Source organism: Trichosurus vulpecula, chromosome 1 (genome assembly GCF_011100635.1).
Source record: "Trichosurus vulpecula isolate mTriVul1 chromosome 1, mTriVul1.pri, whole genome shotgun sequence".
Classification (NCBI taxonomy): Eukaryota; Metazoa; Chordata; class Mammalia; order Diprotodontia; family Phalangeridae; genus Trichosurus; species Trichosurus vulpecula.
Genome location: NC_050573.1, coordinates 107,168,223 through 107,183,134, shown reverse-complemented (window position 1 = coordinate 107,183,134; position 14,912 = coordinate 107,168,223). Strand labels below are relative to the sequence as shown.

General features: G+C 34.1%; 1 protein-coding gene across 7 annotated transcripts in view; it reads right to left on the bottom strand.

Moving 5' to 3' along the window:
- The window catches only part of CYRIB (CYFIP related Rac1 interactor B), a 124,635-nt gene that overhangs the window by 25,530 nt on the left and 84,193 nt on the right, over positions 1-14,912 (bottom strand). For 4 of the 7 annotated variants that reach the window (XM_036737657.1, XM_036737640.1, XM_036737673.1 and 1 more), the window contains 2 exons: positions 14,573-14,655; positions 8,339-8,460 (listed from right to left, as the gene is read on the bottom strand). In XM_036737657.1, coding sequence (XP_036593552.1) covers positions 8,339-8,460; positions 14,573-14,645 — 195 coding nt within the window. In that variant the 5' untranslated portion in view covers positions 14,646-14,655. The remainder of the gene's footprint in view (positions 1-8,338; positions 8,461-14,572; positions 14,656-14,912) is intronic. The other 3 variants (XM_036737692.1, XM_036737682.1, XM_036737664.1) reach the window with 1 other exon arrangement.

Genomic DNA, 14,912 nt, shown 5'->3' with positions numbered 1-14,912 from the left:
TGTATATACTCTTCTATTAGAATTTAAGCTTTCTAGTACTGATTATTTCATTCATTGCTTTTGTATCCCCTAGAGCCTAGCAGAGGTGTCTGGCATTTAGCAGGCACTTAATAAATGTGTGTTAATTGATCAATAAGAGCATTTGTGAACATAAAATGGATCATATATTCTGGACTTAGACTTCTCTCTTTGAGATTCTGATACTTAAATTATGTATATTCTCTGCTTGTCCTAATTCAGCTACACCAGTAGATTTTCTTTTCAAACCAGATTAAGTCTACTTTTAAAAGGTAACAAAAAAGGCAATTATTTAAATTCAATTGTTGAAAATTTCAAATTACTATCTATAATAGTTCTTGAACTTTTTCAATGCTTTAAAAGTTGTAAGTTGCTTGGATTTATATTTAACAAGATGATTCCACTAAAGTATGTAACAGAATTTTATGGTACTTTTCACTTCTACATAAAAACTTTTATATAAAGAGCTTTCACACTACATGCTCAAATGTAGCAAACAGTGTGACGCTAAGAGTCATTTGCATAATAAGTTTACATAATTAAAGGTAACAGTGGTAGACTGTGCCCACATTGAAATCTAACAAAAGCCAACAATCTGATCTCATCGGCAGGTACTATACTGAATAATCACTACACCAAACTATAGCAAATTTAAGATGATGGTCTTATCAAGTAATTTGTACTTTGTTTTCATTGAAAAATGAAATGTTGATGTATTTATGCAGGACCTGTACTTGAAAATATCCAACAACACTGGCTCCTGCTTTGAAGCACCCAATTCAGAAAACTTGGCTTTAAATAATCCAATCTTTGCCCTGTAAGGAATACAATGGGGACAATAGGATGCTTCTTTCACTGATTTCTCAAAGCTGAAAAATGGAAATTCCTGAACACTAATGTGCTTTCCCAAGGAAGTTATCTTAGTATTTTTTTTTCCCACCAAGAATCACAAGTGGTAGAACAAAATGCTGCCTATATCAAATACCTAAGGAAGGAATCTTGTGGAGGTATAATACACATACAAAGCTCGTGGAGTCAGAAGAAAGGGAAAACATATTCTTTGCTTTTAGACATTCCCAGGCCACTCCTCTATCACTCCCCGTTCAAATGCCTTTCTTCCTTTGGTTTATACAATGCATTTGAGCACTCTATCTTTCTTATTATTTAAAAATTTCCGTACTTCTGGCCCAAAGTCTTTCCATCTACTCTATTCTGTCAGTATTCTTGGTGTCTTCAAACTTCATATTGTCAACCTGCCACTGGCTCACAAAATTCCTCAACTGCTTTAACACCAATGACCTCTATGCTCTGATTTACTTAATCTGTACACCAAGGTGGGATTAGGGAGATCAAGAAAGGCCTTATGTAGAAGGAAGCATCTAAGCTTTGTTTTAAGGAAGCTAGGGATTCTACTACAATGCAGAAGTGAGAGAGGAGTACATTCCACACATTGGGAAATGAATGACTACCTCTGCAATGACATGGAAACAAGAAATGAACTTATGTACAGGACACAGCTACTATGACAGTTTGACCAGAAGAAAACATGTAAAGGGTAACAATATGAAGTAAGAATATAAAAATGGTATGGAATCAGGAATTAGGGCCTTTTATGTTGTTGTTATGATCCTAGAGCTTAACATTATTGAAAAGGGCATTAGGTTGACTAGATAATGTTTCTTTTGAAGGACTGAGTATTTTTTTTTAAACATGGGAAATCTTGCTGTCTCTAGGAAAAACAATGGAAAGGACCTTCTTACCTTGCTGTAATTATTTATCCTGTTAATTTGCTACCTTTTTCCAGAATAGTCAAACTAAAACCATAAATATGACTGAGTCTATTCTGTACTACTCTCATTTATAGTTCTGTCTTCTCAATTCAGTACAAAAGATTAGAAAAAATATTAGGTTTTGCTTAACTCAAAGAAGAACCTAATAGCACTAAGATTCTGTGCTTGTGAGGAAAGTCTCTCATCTTGCAAGTGCAAGAAAAAAGAATGCCCTGACTTAAGAAAATGTAGAATATTTTATCAATTCTTCAAATTCAGGTGGGAGCTATGTCATGGGGAGCTTAAAGATTAAGCAGAGGATTTTACATGTTATCTTAGAAGCAAAAGGAGATTCCCTTAAGAAAAGAGTGGTATGGTAGACTTATATTTTGCAAGTATCAATTGGCAGATCTATGATCTCTTTCTCATCACTGATTTCTTCCCAACTGCCTATAAAAATGTTTGTCTCATCAATCCTAAAACCATTCTACCACCTTTAAGCCTAACCAGATACTAACCCATCTCTCTCACCCTTCAATGTCCTCATTACCACCACCAGAACTTCCTAACAGTTTTACTAAGCCCCCTTCGATCCATCCTTTATATCGCTGCTATAACATCACAAATTTAGAGGTGAAAGGAACCTGAGAGTTCAATTTGTGAAAAAGGCACAGAGAGGCAAAGTGACTCGCTCGAGATCACATGATGAGATCACTACCCCTTACCAAGGCTAACTCCCATTTCATCCTGTCTCCTCCAGCAGATTGCGCCCTCTGTCATCTCCACTCTTTCACTTATTTCCCTCTCTGCTGCCTATGAACATGCCCACCTTTCCCCTATCCTAAAAAAAACCCTTAATCCTTCCATCCTATCATCCTCTATCTCTTCTGCCCCTTGTCGCTAAACTCCTAAAAGGCCATCTAAAGTAGGTGCCTCCACTTTCTCTCCTCTCAATCCCTTCTTAACCCCTAACAATTTGTCTTTGACATATCATTCCATCAAAACTGCTCTCTCCAAAGTTACTAATGATCTCTTAGTTGGCAAATCCAATAGCCTTTTACCAATCCTCATTCTCGTTGACCTCTGTCTGCAGCCTTTGACACTGTTAATCACTCTCTCCTCCTTGATATTCTCTTCTCTCTCTGGGTTTTCTTCTAACTATAGCTGTCCCTAAGAGTTCTAGGCTGGGCCCTCTTCTCTTCTCCCTCTATGTTACTTCATTCTGCTGATTTCATCAACTCCCATGGATTTAGTTACCAACTCTAAGCTGATGATTCTATCTATCCTGCCCCAAACTCTTTCTCTGACTGCCTTTCAGATATCCTGAACTGGATGTCCAGTTTGTTTGTTTTTTTTTTTTAATTTTTATTTTAAATTTTTTAAACATTTTAAATTCAATATGTCCAAAATAGAATTCATTATATTTTCCCCTAAACCCTCCACCCCTCCTACCTTCTTTATTACTATAGAGAACATCATCCTGCCAGTACCTCAGGCTCACAACCCAGGAATCATCCTGAATTCCTCACTATCTTGCACCCCCCCATATTCCAGCTGTTACCAAGGCCTGTCGATTTCACCTTTGCAACATCTCTCCAACATGTCCCTTTCTCATCTGACACTGTCACTGTTTTAAAACATTTCCTCATCACTTCACTCCTAGATTTTTCAAGACACTGTTGGTGGGTTTGACTACCTCAAGACTCTCCCCATTCCAATCTGTCCTTCAATCAGCCACCGAAGTGATTTTCCTAAAGCACAGGTCCAATCATGTCATTCTTTTTCTACTCAATAAATTCCAGTGGCTCCCTATTACCTCCAGGATAAAAAAAAAATTTGTTCTATTTGGCATTCAAAGGACTTCATCACCTAGCCTCCCCCTCCTACCTTCCTAGTCTTTTTACACCTTTACTCCCTCTGCCATGTACTCTTTGATCCAGTGACAGTAGATACTGGCTCTTAGACCACAGAGGGTAAAGGAGTCAGACAACTGATCAGAAGGAGATTACAGAGGATCTTTGGCTGACACTAGTTCCAGGCCTTGGTTGCATTGCCCACACACCATTCTGGGTCACAGTCCCAAGGCAAGGAGGAGAAGGAGCACTAGCACACTAGAGCGTACAGCCACAGCATAACAGGGGCCTAGATCATAGTTCCAGGGAGGAGAGTGCTTATGGTTGCTCACAGATTAGAGCACAGGCCAGGAGAGCAGTGATCACATCTCTCCTAAGATCCTACCACCTTGAAAGAACTGAAAGCTTATATGCCCCCAGAATGGGTTCTGAAAAAAGCAGCACAAAAAACCTCAAAGTTGGGCCAGTGCCCCCAACACCCTAGGAGCACAGCCTAACTTTAACATAAAGTCAAATGTCAAGAAATAGGCTGGGAAAATGAGCAAAAAAAAAAAAAAAAAGACCCTGACCATAGAAAGTTACTATGCTGACAGGGAAGATCTAAACACAAACCCAGAAAAAGACAACAAAGTCAAAACTGCTACATCTAAAGTCTCAAAGAGAAATGTGAATTGGTCTGAGGCCCAAAAATAATTCCTAGAAAAGTTCAAAAAAGATGGTAAAAGTCAAGTAAGAGGTGTAGAGGAAATATTGAGGAAAAAAAATGAAAGTGATGCATGGAAATGATGAAAAAAGAGCCAACAACAGCTTAGTAAAAGAGGCACAAAAAACCTGAAGAAAATAACTTAAGAAATCAAATAGGCAAAATGGTGAAAGAGGAACAAAAATCCACTCAAAAAAAAAAACACCCTAAAAAGCATTATTGACCAAATTTAAAGACAGCCACAAAAATTCACTGAAGAGAAGGACAACTTAAAAAGTACAATTGGACAAATGGAAAGAGATGTACAAAAGGTCAATGACAAAAATAATTCCTTAAAAATTGGAATTGGGAAAGCTGAGGTAGAATGACTAGATGCGACATCAAAAAAAACATTCAAATAAATCAAAAGAATGAAGAAATACCAAAAAGATATGAAATATCTCAATGGAAAAATACCTGACTTAGAAAACAGATCAAGGAGAAATAATTTAAGAATTAAAGCCAAGATCACAAAAAGAGCCTACACATCATCTTTCCAGAAATTATCAAGGAAAACTGCCCTGATATCCTAAAACTAGAGGGCAAAATAGAAATTGAAAGAATCCGCTGCTCACTTTATGAAAGAGATCCCCAAATACAAATTCCAGGGAATATTATAGCCAAATTCCAGAGCTCTAGCTAGTGGAAAAAATGTTGCAAGTAGTCAAAAACAAACAATTAAAATATCATGGGACCACAGTTAGGATAACCCAAGATTTAGCAGTTTCTACATTAAAGGATCAGAGGGCTTGGAATATGATATTCCAGAGGACACAGAAGCTAGGATTAAAACCAAGAATCACTTAGTCAGCAAAACTGAGTATAATCGGGGGGGGGGGGGGGGGGGGGGGGGGGGGGAGGAATGGACATTTCATGAAAAAGAGAACTTTCAAAAATTCCTGATGAAAAGACCAGATCTGAACAGAAAATCTGACTTTCAAATACAAACTCAAGAGAAGCATAAAAAGGTAAACAGGAAAGAAATATCAAAAGAAATTCACTAAGGTTGAACTGTTTGAGATGACACCTGTAACTCCTAAGAACTTTCTCATTATTATGGCAGTTAAAAGGAACATACAAAGACAGAAGACATGGGTAAGTTGACTATAATGGGATAAGATTCTAAAACAATAAAATTAAGGAGAAAAAAAGAGATGAATATGGTGGGATATCTAAAAAAAAAAAAAAAGAATAAAACTAAGGAGTGAGAACCAAGGATGCAATGGGAGAAGGGAGAGGTAGAATGGGGTAAATTATCTCACATAAAAAAAATTCAAAGGAGCCTTTAGGTAGAGGGGAAGATGGGGGTGTGGAGTAACAGACAATGCTTGAAACTCACTCTCATCAGAATTGGCTCAAAGAGAGAATAATATACACACTCAGTTGGGCATAGAAATTTTATCTTACCCTACAAAGAAGCAGGAAAGAAAGTGGGAGTAGGGGATAGGGAAGAGAAGGCAGACTGAGGGAGCTGTTGGTCTGAAGCAAAACACTGTGAGAGGGGACAGGGTGAAAGGAGAGAGAAACAGAGAGAAAGATAAACAGGGAAAAATAGGAATGGAGGAAAATACACAGTAACCATAACTTGTGGAAAAATTTGTACATCAGGTTTCTCTGATAAAGGAAGCATTTCTCAAATACATAGAGAACTGAGTCAAATTTATAAGAATATAAGTCACCTCCAAATTGACAAATGGCCAAAGGATATGAACAGTTTTCAAAAGAAGAAATCAAAGCTATCTAAAGTCATGTGAAAAAATGCTCTAAATATCTAATTAAAGAAATGCAAATTAAAACAGCTCTGAGCTACTACCCCACACCTATCATTTTAGCTAATATAACAGAAAAGGAAAATGTTGCAGGGGATGTGGGAAAAATGAAACACTAAAGCATTACTGATGGAGTTGTGAACTTATCCAACCACTCGGAGAGTAATGTGGAATTGTGCCCAAAGGCGTATAAGACTATATATGCCCTATATATACCCCTACCACTACGAGAGATTTTTAAAAAGGGGATGGGGATGGGGGTGAGAAGATCTATATGAACACAAATATTTATAGCAGTTCTTTTTGTGGTGGCAATGAAATGGAAATTGGGGGGATACCCATCAACTGGGGAATGGCTGAACAAGTTGTGGTATATGATTGTGATGGAAAACTATTGTGCTTTAAGAAATGATGAACAGTATGCTTTCAGAAAAACCTGGAAAGACTTACATGAATTGATGCAAAGTAAACTGAGAAGAAACAGGAGAACAGAGTAACAGCAATTTTGTATGATGATCAACTGTAAAGGACTTAATGACTTTCAGAAATGCAATGATCTAAGACAATTCCAAAGGACTTCAAGAAAAATGCTATCTACCTCAGAGAAAGAACTGACAGAGTCTGAATGTAGATGGAAACAATCTTTAAAATTTTCTTTATTTTTCCTGATATTTTTTGGGGGGAGGGGGGAAGGAAGGGAGGGCTGCGTTTCCTTTCAGAACCTAATATGACTGCACATATATAACTTTTATCAAATTGCTTGCCTTCTTAATGAGGGGACTGTGGAGAGAAGGAAAGAATTTGGAACACAAAATTTTTTAAAATGAGGTTAAAAATTGTTTTAACATGTAATTGGGAAAACAATAAAATATTGGAATGCTATAACAAATAACTCATTTCCACAGCAGGAAAAAGTTCCTAAAGCTACTTGCTTCATGCAATAGAGGTAATTTCCTTTGCCATAATCAGCCTAAACAGACAACTTCCACCAGTCTCTACAAAATTATGTATATACCTTTTCTCTCCATTTCCCAATTTTATCTTTTCTTACCTAAAGAGTTTGTTGTATAGCACCCTATTCAAAAGTTTTTCATTAAGTAAGTTGACGTTACATAAAATTTTCAGGTTCCAGACATTACTCCAATTTTTCATAAGGAAATTAGCCAAACTATGAAAGCCAGGAGTATTGAAAAGTATTAGTTCCTAGTTTAGTGGTGTATGCACTCTAAAGCTTGTTGTTGTTCAGTCATGTCCAACTCTTCATTACCTGGGGTTTTCTTGGCAAAGATACTGGAACTGATTTGTCATTCCTTCTCTAGCTCCTTTTATAAATGAGGAACTAAGATATACAGGGTTAAGTGACTTCCCCAAGGTCACACAGCTAGTAAATGTCTCAGGAAGATTTGAATTCATAAAGAGGAGTCTTCCTGATTTCAGGCTGAGCATTCTTCCACAGCACCACCTAGCTGCCCCACCAAAACTACAGAAAACAAACTGAAGAAGCAGTCTATCAAGAATGAAATTTTTATAAAGTATTCATGTCACCAAGTGATTGAGCTTATTTTAAAATATTACTGACCAACAAGGAGACAACTTTAAAATTTTTCTGGATCATAATATTCAAAAGATAAATATTACCCAAATACTTATCTACCAGGGAAGAACAAGATTAGATAACCTGTTCAAGTCCCATTTATTTTTGCCCCATATACATTAACGAACTGTTTTAAGTAAAATATCCTGCTTTTGTTGTGAATTAAAAGTTGTGAAAAATTGAAGTATATCTGATAGCCCAATAGTAACCCAAATTCTTAGAAAGTATCTTTATTAATACACAGAAGCTCAATCTAGGTAATTCTTCAAAAACAGAAGTTTAGACAGAAATTTGATCAATATGTTCACTGTTCTTCCTCAGAGCAATAAAACAGAACTCCATGTTATATCTAATAGAACAATACAGAATTTGGTTAAACTATAAGCAATATAAGAAAAATCTTTATTGTAGAATATTTTGTTTCTCTATTTTAACAAGATTTTTTCACAATTTTATATAAAACACCAAGCAGCTAAAATTAAAACCATACTTTAAAAGGAAAAAAGTCTCAGAGTGCAGTAAAAGAGGATTTTGATATTTTTTTGTTAATGTTTGAAAGTGAATTTTTGAAATTATGTTTAACCATGCTTTACCTCTCGTATCTCATGGCCAGCTCCTCTGTACGATTGTAAATCCTCCAGGATGCCTTCTGCATCTTTTAATACTACGTTCACCTGATTATAAATTTCCTTTTCAGATTCTGTAGGCTGGGCATCTAAATACCAGGAAAGCACAATAAAGTTAAAGGGATACATGTGATTATATCACAACATATATCACAATATATCATTAAGTATCTAGCTTGTTGCAGAAAAGCTTTATTTCACATATAAATCTACAACTCAGGATAGATGTCTAACAGGTTTTTTTGTTAGTTTATTGAGTAGATCATCATTTGCTATAATGAACTCAAAGAACAACCATTAAAATTTAAAACTATCACATTCCATTTTTTCTATTATGTTCATGGTAATAATAATAAGCTATTTGAAAGGCTTCAACTATTCAAAATGAAGGCCTATTCTCATAGGTTGAATAATTTTTTATATAGATTCTCTCTAATTTTCAACTATAAAGTTATTGCATGGAACATATTTTAAGGCTTTTAAAAATCATTTCCTGTGATAAATTCTTGTTCAATATCAATAATACAATTTATTCCTCAAAAATCAAAGGAAGAAGCAAGTAAAACCAAAACTTAATCCATGTAATTAAGCACATATATTATATTCAACCTCAAAATTCTTTGCAGATGGCACTAATTTAGAAGTCTCAAAATTTTGAAAAAGTACTTAAGGAACTAGATAAGGTTATCTAATTACCAATAGCACAATACCAGTTACAAAAAGTATCAGGTATATAATGACATGCTGAATATAAAGGGAATCTTTATAGCTTGCTATTACTCTAGTTAACAGAAATCCAGAAATATTTCATTAGGCTGAGCAGCCAACTCAAAAGCACTCTACGAAATAAGACAAAATTGAGTAGGGCTGTGGCAGAGGAAGACTGAGGAGGTGTGAGCACCTGATTGTGTTGATTTAAATCTTTGTAGGAAGAAATTCCCTCTACCAATACAGAGTAACAATTGGTCATGTAATTTACAGTGTTTGCCAAGTGGCCTGGGCCCCTATGAGATTAAGCGTCTGGCCCAAGATCACAAAATCATGTGGCAGAGGACTTAAACTCAGGTCTTCCCTAAATCCCACATCAGCCACTCTGATAATTTTAAAAAGATATGTTCTATAACAATGTATGCTATTTGTGTAGTATATTTCATATTGCAATCCAATTAAGCAAACACTGTACCCTGAAAGCACTCCCATTACAAAATAATAGCATTATAATTTCTTTAAGAATTTAGAGAAGAATTGTACTTGAAAAATATTTATTATTTTATCAGTTCTGAGGTTTCATCATGGGGGGAGAGGGGTATATACATCTACAATGCTAAATTAAGGACAATTTTCAAGTTTATGATTTCCCTTCAATTTAAAGATGACTCCTTTCCATTTTTTGTTCCTTCTCTAAAACTGGGGGGAAAAATTTAGCTTTGTAAAAGTTTCTGTCTTTCTCCCATCACTACCCTTAGAAATTAAGTCACAAAAGAATAAAGAATAGAGGAAAGAGGCGAGACAGTAAAGGGATGGAAGCAAAAATGACAATAGTTGAAAAAACTGCCATGAATCTCTTTTATGTCAAGAGTAACTCTTAATACTAATTCAGTTTTCATCACATAATACTTAAGTAATTAAAAATACATAAAACTCATTTTTTAAAATTCTCAATTTTTGACAATTACAGTATTAATATTTTATGTGAAACAAACTTAAAATTTACTATGATTCAATAATAAAATAAAGCTGAATCTATTCATTCAACTAACATTTATTAAATGCCTTAAATAGTTCAAAGATCAAGTATATATTCTTATATTCATTTATCAAAATACTCTATCTGGCATATAACCCTATACATAGCACACAAATGTTTATTGAATTAAGTTGTGGGTTATTTTTTTCATTTCATTTTCGGTGTTGCTAGATTCTTTCTGACAGAAAACTTTAAACATAAAAGTAACAGAGCTGTGTTCAAATAATAATTATCTTAAAGCAACCATTTATATTGGCTTTTTAGCCTAAATGGTTTTTTAAGTTGAAATCACTCAGCAGTAATAGTTATTTTTAACTGAGATTTTTTTCCCAAAAAAAAATTAATTCAAAAGACATTGAGCAAGTTTAACTTTTGAAAATACTTACTCTAGGTGGAGTTGAAAACAATATTTTCACAGGCAAAAATACTGGCTAGTAATCTTTTTTGTGTAAGGTAATTCAGTTATAAAAATATCATTAAGAAATACATTACAGGTTTAATCCATTTAATAGGAATTTATGACAAGATATTTAAAATATCTGCATAATGTATAAGGCATTTCTAATGTTAGAAAACATTTACATTAAATCATGCAAGTTTATCTGTGGATGACTAGCTGTTGACAAGAAAATATGACATCTAGACACTGGGACTAACATACAAACAGAACATTATCAAGTAGCCTTAAGTAGATCTCACAAGTGGTTATTATAGTTTAAATTTAAACTTTAGCAAACACCAAGAAATTTTTAAAAATAAAGGGAAAGATTGTGATTCCCCTCTTTTTAAAAAACATCTAGCATCACACTAAACAATTTTTAGACTATCACAGGAAAGTCACATTTATAATTTTGAAAGCTGCTGAAGACTGCTGTAGAAATGAAGACAAAAACAGGAAAAATAGCAAACAGGTAAGCACTAATTTATTGATAGCAATTCATGCAAGAGGAGTGAAATGCTAAACACAAGATAGTATAAAAATGAGGCACATTATAGCATTTCAAATAATATTGGCATTTTTATGTAATGCAATCAAGACTTGTCACTTTTGTTTTTCTTGGCAAATCACTACTTTACAGAATTTGAAGAAAAATGTACTATTTGTCCACCTAACAAAAGAGCATTCATTTGATAGTAACATAGTGGTGCATTTACTTCAGCCAGTAGGCACACATTGATTGCTCACTAAACTTAACTCTAAAAGACATTCAAGACACAACGAAGGCATGTTTTAATTACTCCTTTTTCTGTTTAACAATGAAATAAAATGCCTTAAAATTTTTGAGAACATTGTTTCTAAAAATGGAAAGGATCATTAAATATCATGGTAAATTCAAAGAAAATGGTCCCACAACACAAAAGGACAAAAGGGTTCATCTAAGAAATACAAAGGAAAAAAGAGAGTTTCAACTTGGGAAATTACTATAGTATACTGTAAATTTATGGATTCTTCATGCCCCTTCCCCCCCCAAAAAAACCCTGTATGAATTAAAGTAAGCTACAATGTAATGTGGCTCCATTTTGACACATACAAAAGTACATATACTGGATTTTTTTTTAACAAAGATGCTAACAAACTAACTGGATATTTTAAGACAACAGATGAAAAGTACTGAAAGATACAAGATGGAAAGATTTTTTTTAAAGAAGTAGAGGGATTAATTTTTAGTAACATACTTAATGGCAGTCAAATGGGTAAAAGAGATAAAAGTAAAAAGAAAGTGGAGAAAGGGAAAGGAAATTCAAGAGATTCCAAAAGGAAGAATAAAAGGGATAGTATATTGTACTATTAAAAGGTCAATAATAATTAGGACAAAAGCATAGCTAAGCTTAAAGGTATAGTTCAGTTAAATTTTCATTTCAACTGAAAATGATCACCTCAAATGTTCCCTGACTTCATTTTCCTTAAGAGATAAATGGAAGTGTATGTGTGTGTATGTGTGTGTGTGTGCCCACACACACATAATATGTGTATGTGTGTTCTATGCATACTCTTAGCTCAAACAGGCTGAGAAGTGATTTATCTCATAATCACCCTAAATAGAACATTATGATCAGAAAACACCGTGAAAAAGTTCTTACCATGCCTTTTATCAGTATTGTATATTGTCACGAATGCTTCTGGTTTTTGTTTTGCTTTGTATTTAAACTAGACACATGATTTCACTGGTAGAGCTACTAGCTCCCAGTAAAGTCTCTGGAAGTCTCTGGGGTACTAAAGACACTAAGTGACTTCTTCAGGGTTACACAGAGGCAGCACAGAATCAAGTATTCCTGATTCTCAGACTAGGTTTCTAATCACTCAGTCAAGCTATCTCTCCTCTCTATAATTAGTACCAAATAAATGAAACAGTTATATACAGAAAACTAATTAAGCTTAAAGTAACCCTGATATATGAAAATCTGGACTTAAATTAGGAAAAGTGATCAGAGGAGGATTATTTTTAAATTTTCAAATGGGTACATGCTAACATACCTTTAAATGTAACTATATCTATACTATAAAGTACAATTTAACTAATGTTCAAAAATGACAAATTAATGAATTTATTTCAAACTTATTTCTAACTTAAGCCTCATCTAACTCTAATTATGTGGTACTTTTAAATATGATGTTTTCATTTGTTGAAAATTTATAAATTAGTCCTCCACTGACATTATTTGGGGACCTTTTTGGTTCTCACTAAATCATCTACTTAAATTTTATGAAACAAATTTGGAATAACAAAATTTTCTTTCCCCAAGGAGAGGCAGACCAAGACTAAATAAATTTCTGAATACTATGTTAAATTCATTCTTCTTCACTGGGCCACAATTACACAAAACTAGGTTTATTCAAAGATCAAGTGCCAAGTCTTGAACAAGATCCTGACCTATTAAAGCCAAGATTCTGCAAATGCAAGGCATCTGAAGTTATGGAAAGGAAGAAGCCAGGAGACAGAGTAGCAGATATAAATACAAGACAAAATTTAAAACAGATACTTATGGACTAAAATACAGCTGAAATGTAAAAGCCTCATCTAAAAAAGTAATCTTTAATGTCAGCAATCTGCTCATCATTCCCCAAGCTGATGCCACTGAAATACAAGCTCAACATGCACTTAAAACTGCGGTATTCAATTGTTGAGAAGGGTAAAGGAAATTGTTATTAATTTTCATATATTTGGCAAAAAGTTGACAAATGATTATCTTACTGATGCTAGTATTAGAGAGAGTGCTATAAATTAGCACAAGAGTACAAATTTCTTAAACTATAATTGTTTTACTAATGAAACATAGTATTTGGCCAACTAGTCCACAAAATTCATCTTTCATCATGTTACTACTCTTCACTGATCCTGGTTGACAGGAAAAAAGCAAAACTTATCACAAATATTAACTGTATGTTGTATAACACTGCAAACTATATTTAGAGCTAGAGAAATAAAACAACTTGTTAAAAGAGAGGCAATTATTCCTCTGGTAGGCGATTATTATCACTAACCAGAAATGTTTTAAATTTTTGCTTTCTTCAGTTTCTTCAAAAGGGTTTAAACGTATACACAATTATAGAAAATATAATGGAAAGCCTAAAATAAGTATCTTCACCCTTTCCTAACAATTTCTTTTAAGTTCAGCTAAAATGGCAACATTCAAACTAAAACAACCATTTGACATCATTTTTAAAAATTTGATAGAAACAAGCTAAAGCAATACTGACAGCCAAAGAGCAAAGCAGTTCCACATGCACAGCAATCAATTACACTTACCTGCCATTCTTAGACCATATTACAATAGGTCATGCAACATAAAACAAACAGAAGGCAAATTACTTAAAGGTCTGTGAACCAATTTTTGTTTTTGTTTTTTATTTTCATTTAGTTTCAATTGGGGAAGAGGGGCTAAGAGTACACAGCTGAAATGCATTAAAAAAATTTTCAGGCTTTACAAAGTAGGCAATTCTCTGCCAAAATCAACTAAATTAGGTTCACACTTACCTTTTAATATTATGCCCAAATTACTGAGCTGTGAATGGCCTTCATGAACAAATTTGTAAATAAGATATTAAAGTGTTGGGACAAAATAATTCAATATTGATGAAGTTATCTTGAAATATAGCATTATTACCCCCAGATATTACTTCTCCTAATAAATCTGGAGATGCTTTTATAGTGTCATTTCTACCAAAATTATTTCATTTAAATATTTGTATTAATAGATCTTGAGATAAGAAAGCATATCCTTCTTATAAATATAGGTACACTGCAATAAAGCAAAATAAATGTTTATCTCAATTTGATGAATGAAATATTACGGGCTGTTTCAAGAAGGCAACAGAAATTTTATCCAACAATTCATAGCTCAGTCATGCAAAGCAGTTATAAAGATGGCAAAGTGAAGACAGTCATTTAGTGCAAGACAAACGCAGTCTACTGCAGGCAAAGAGAAATAGATATATAAAATCATCTTCTCACTTTCAAAATCAAGGAAAAAATTTGGCCCCTGCTCAAGGTCTGTGCATGTCAAAACTTTAAGAAGATTCCCCATGTTAAGGTACCTGTCAAGACAAGAATGAGAAAAAAGAGAATATCCCTTTATAAAAAGGTACATCTGAAATATAGTAGAAAAATATTAGAGCGGAAAGGGAAGCTCTTCAGGTATGAACTCATCCTTCAGGCTACCCACTCTGTGAACTGGCGGAGAACAACCTTTATTCTCAAGGTATTGACTTGTAGGACCTAGAGGTGAAATGTGGTTTTCCTGTATAAAACGGCACACTGTCACTACATTTCTTCTCAAAGTTTTCCTAAGAGG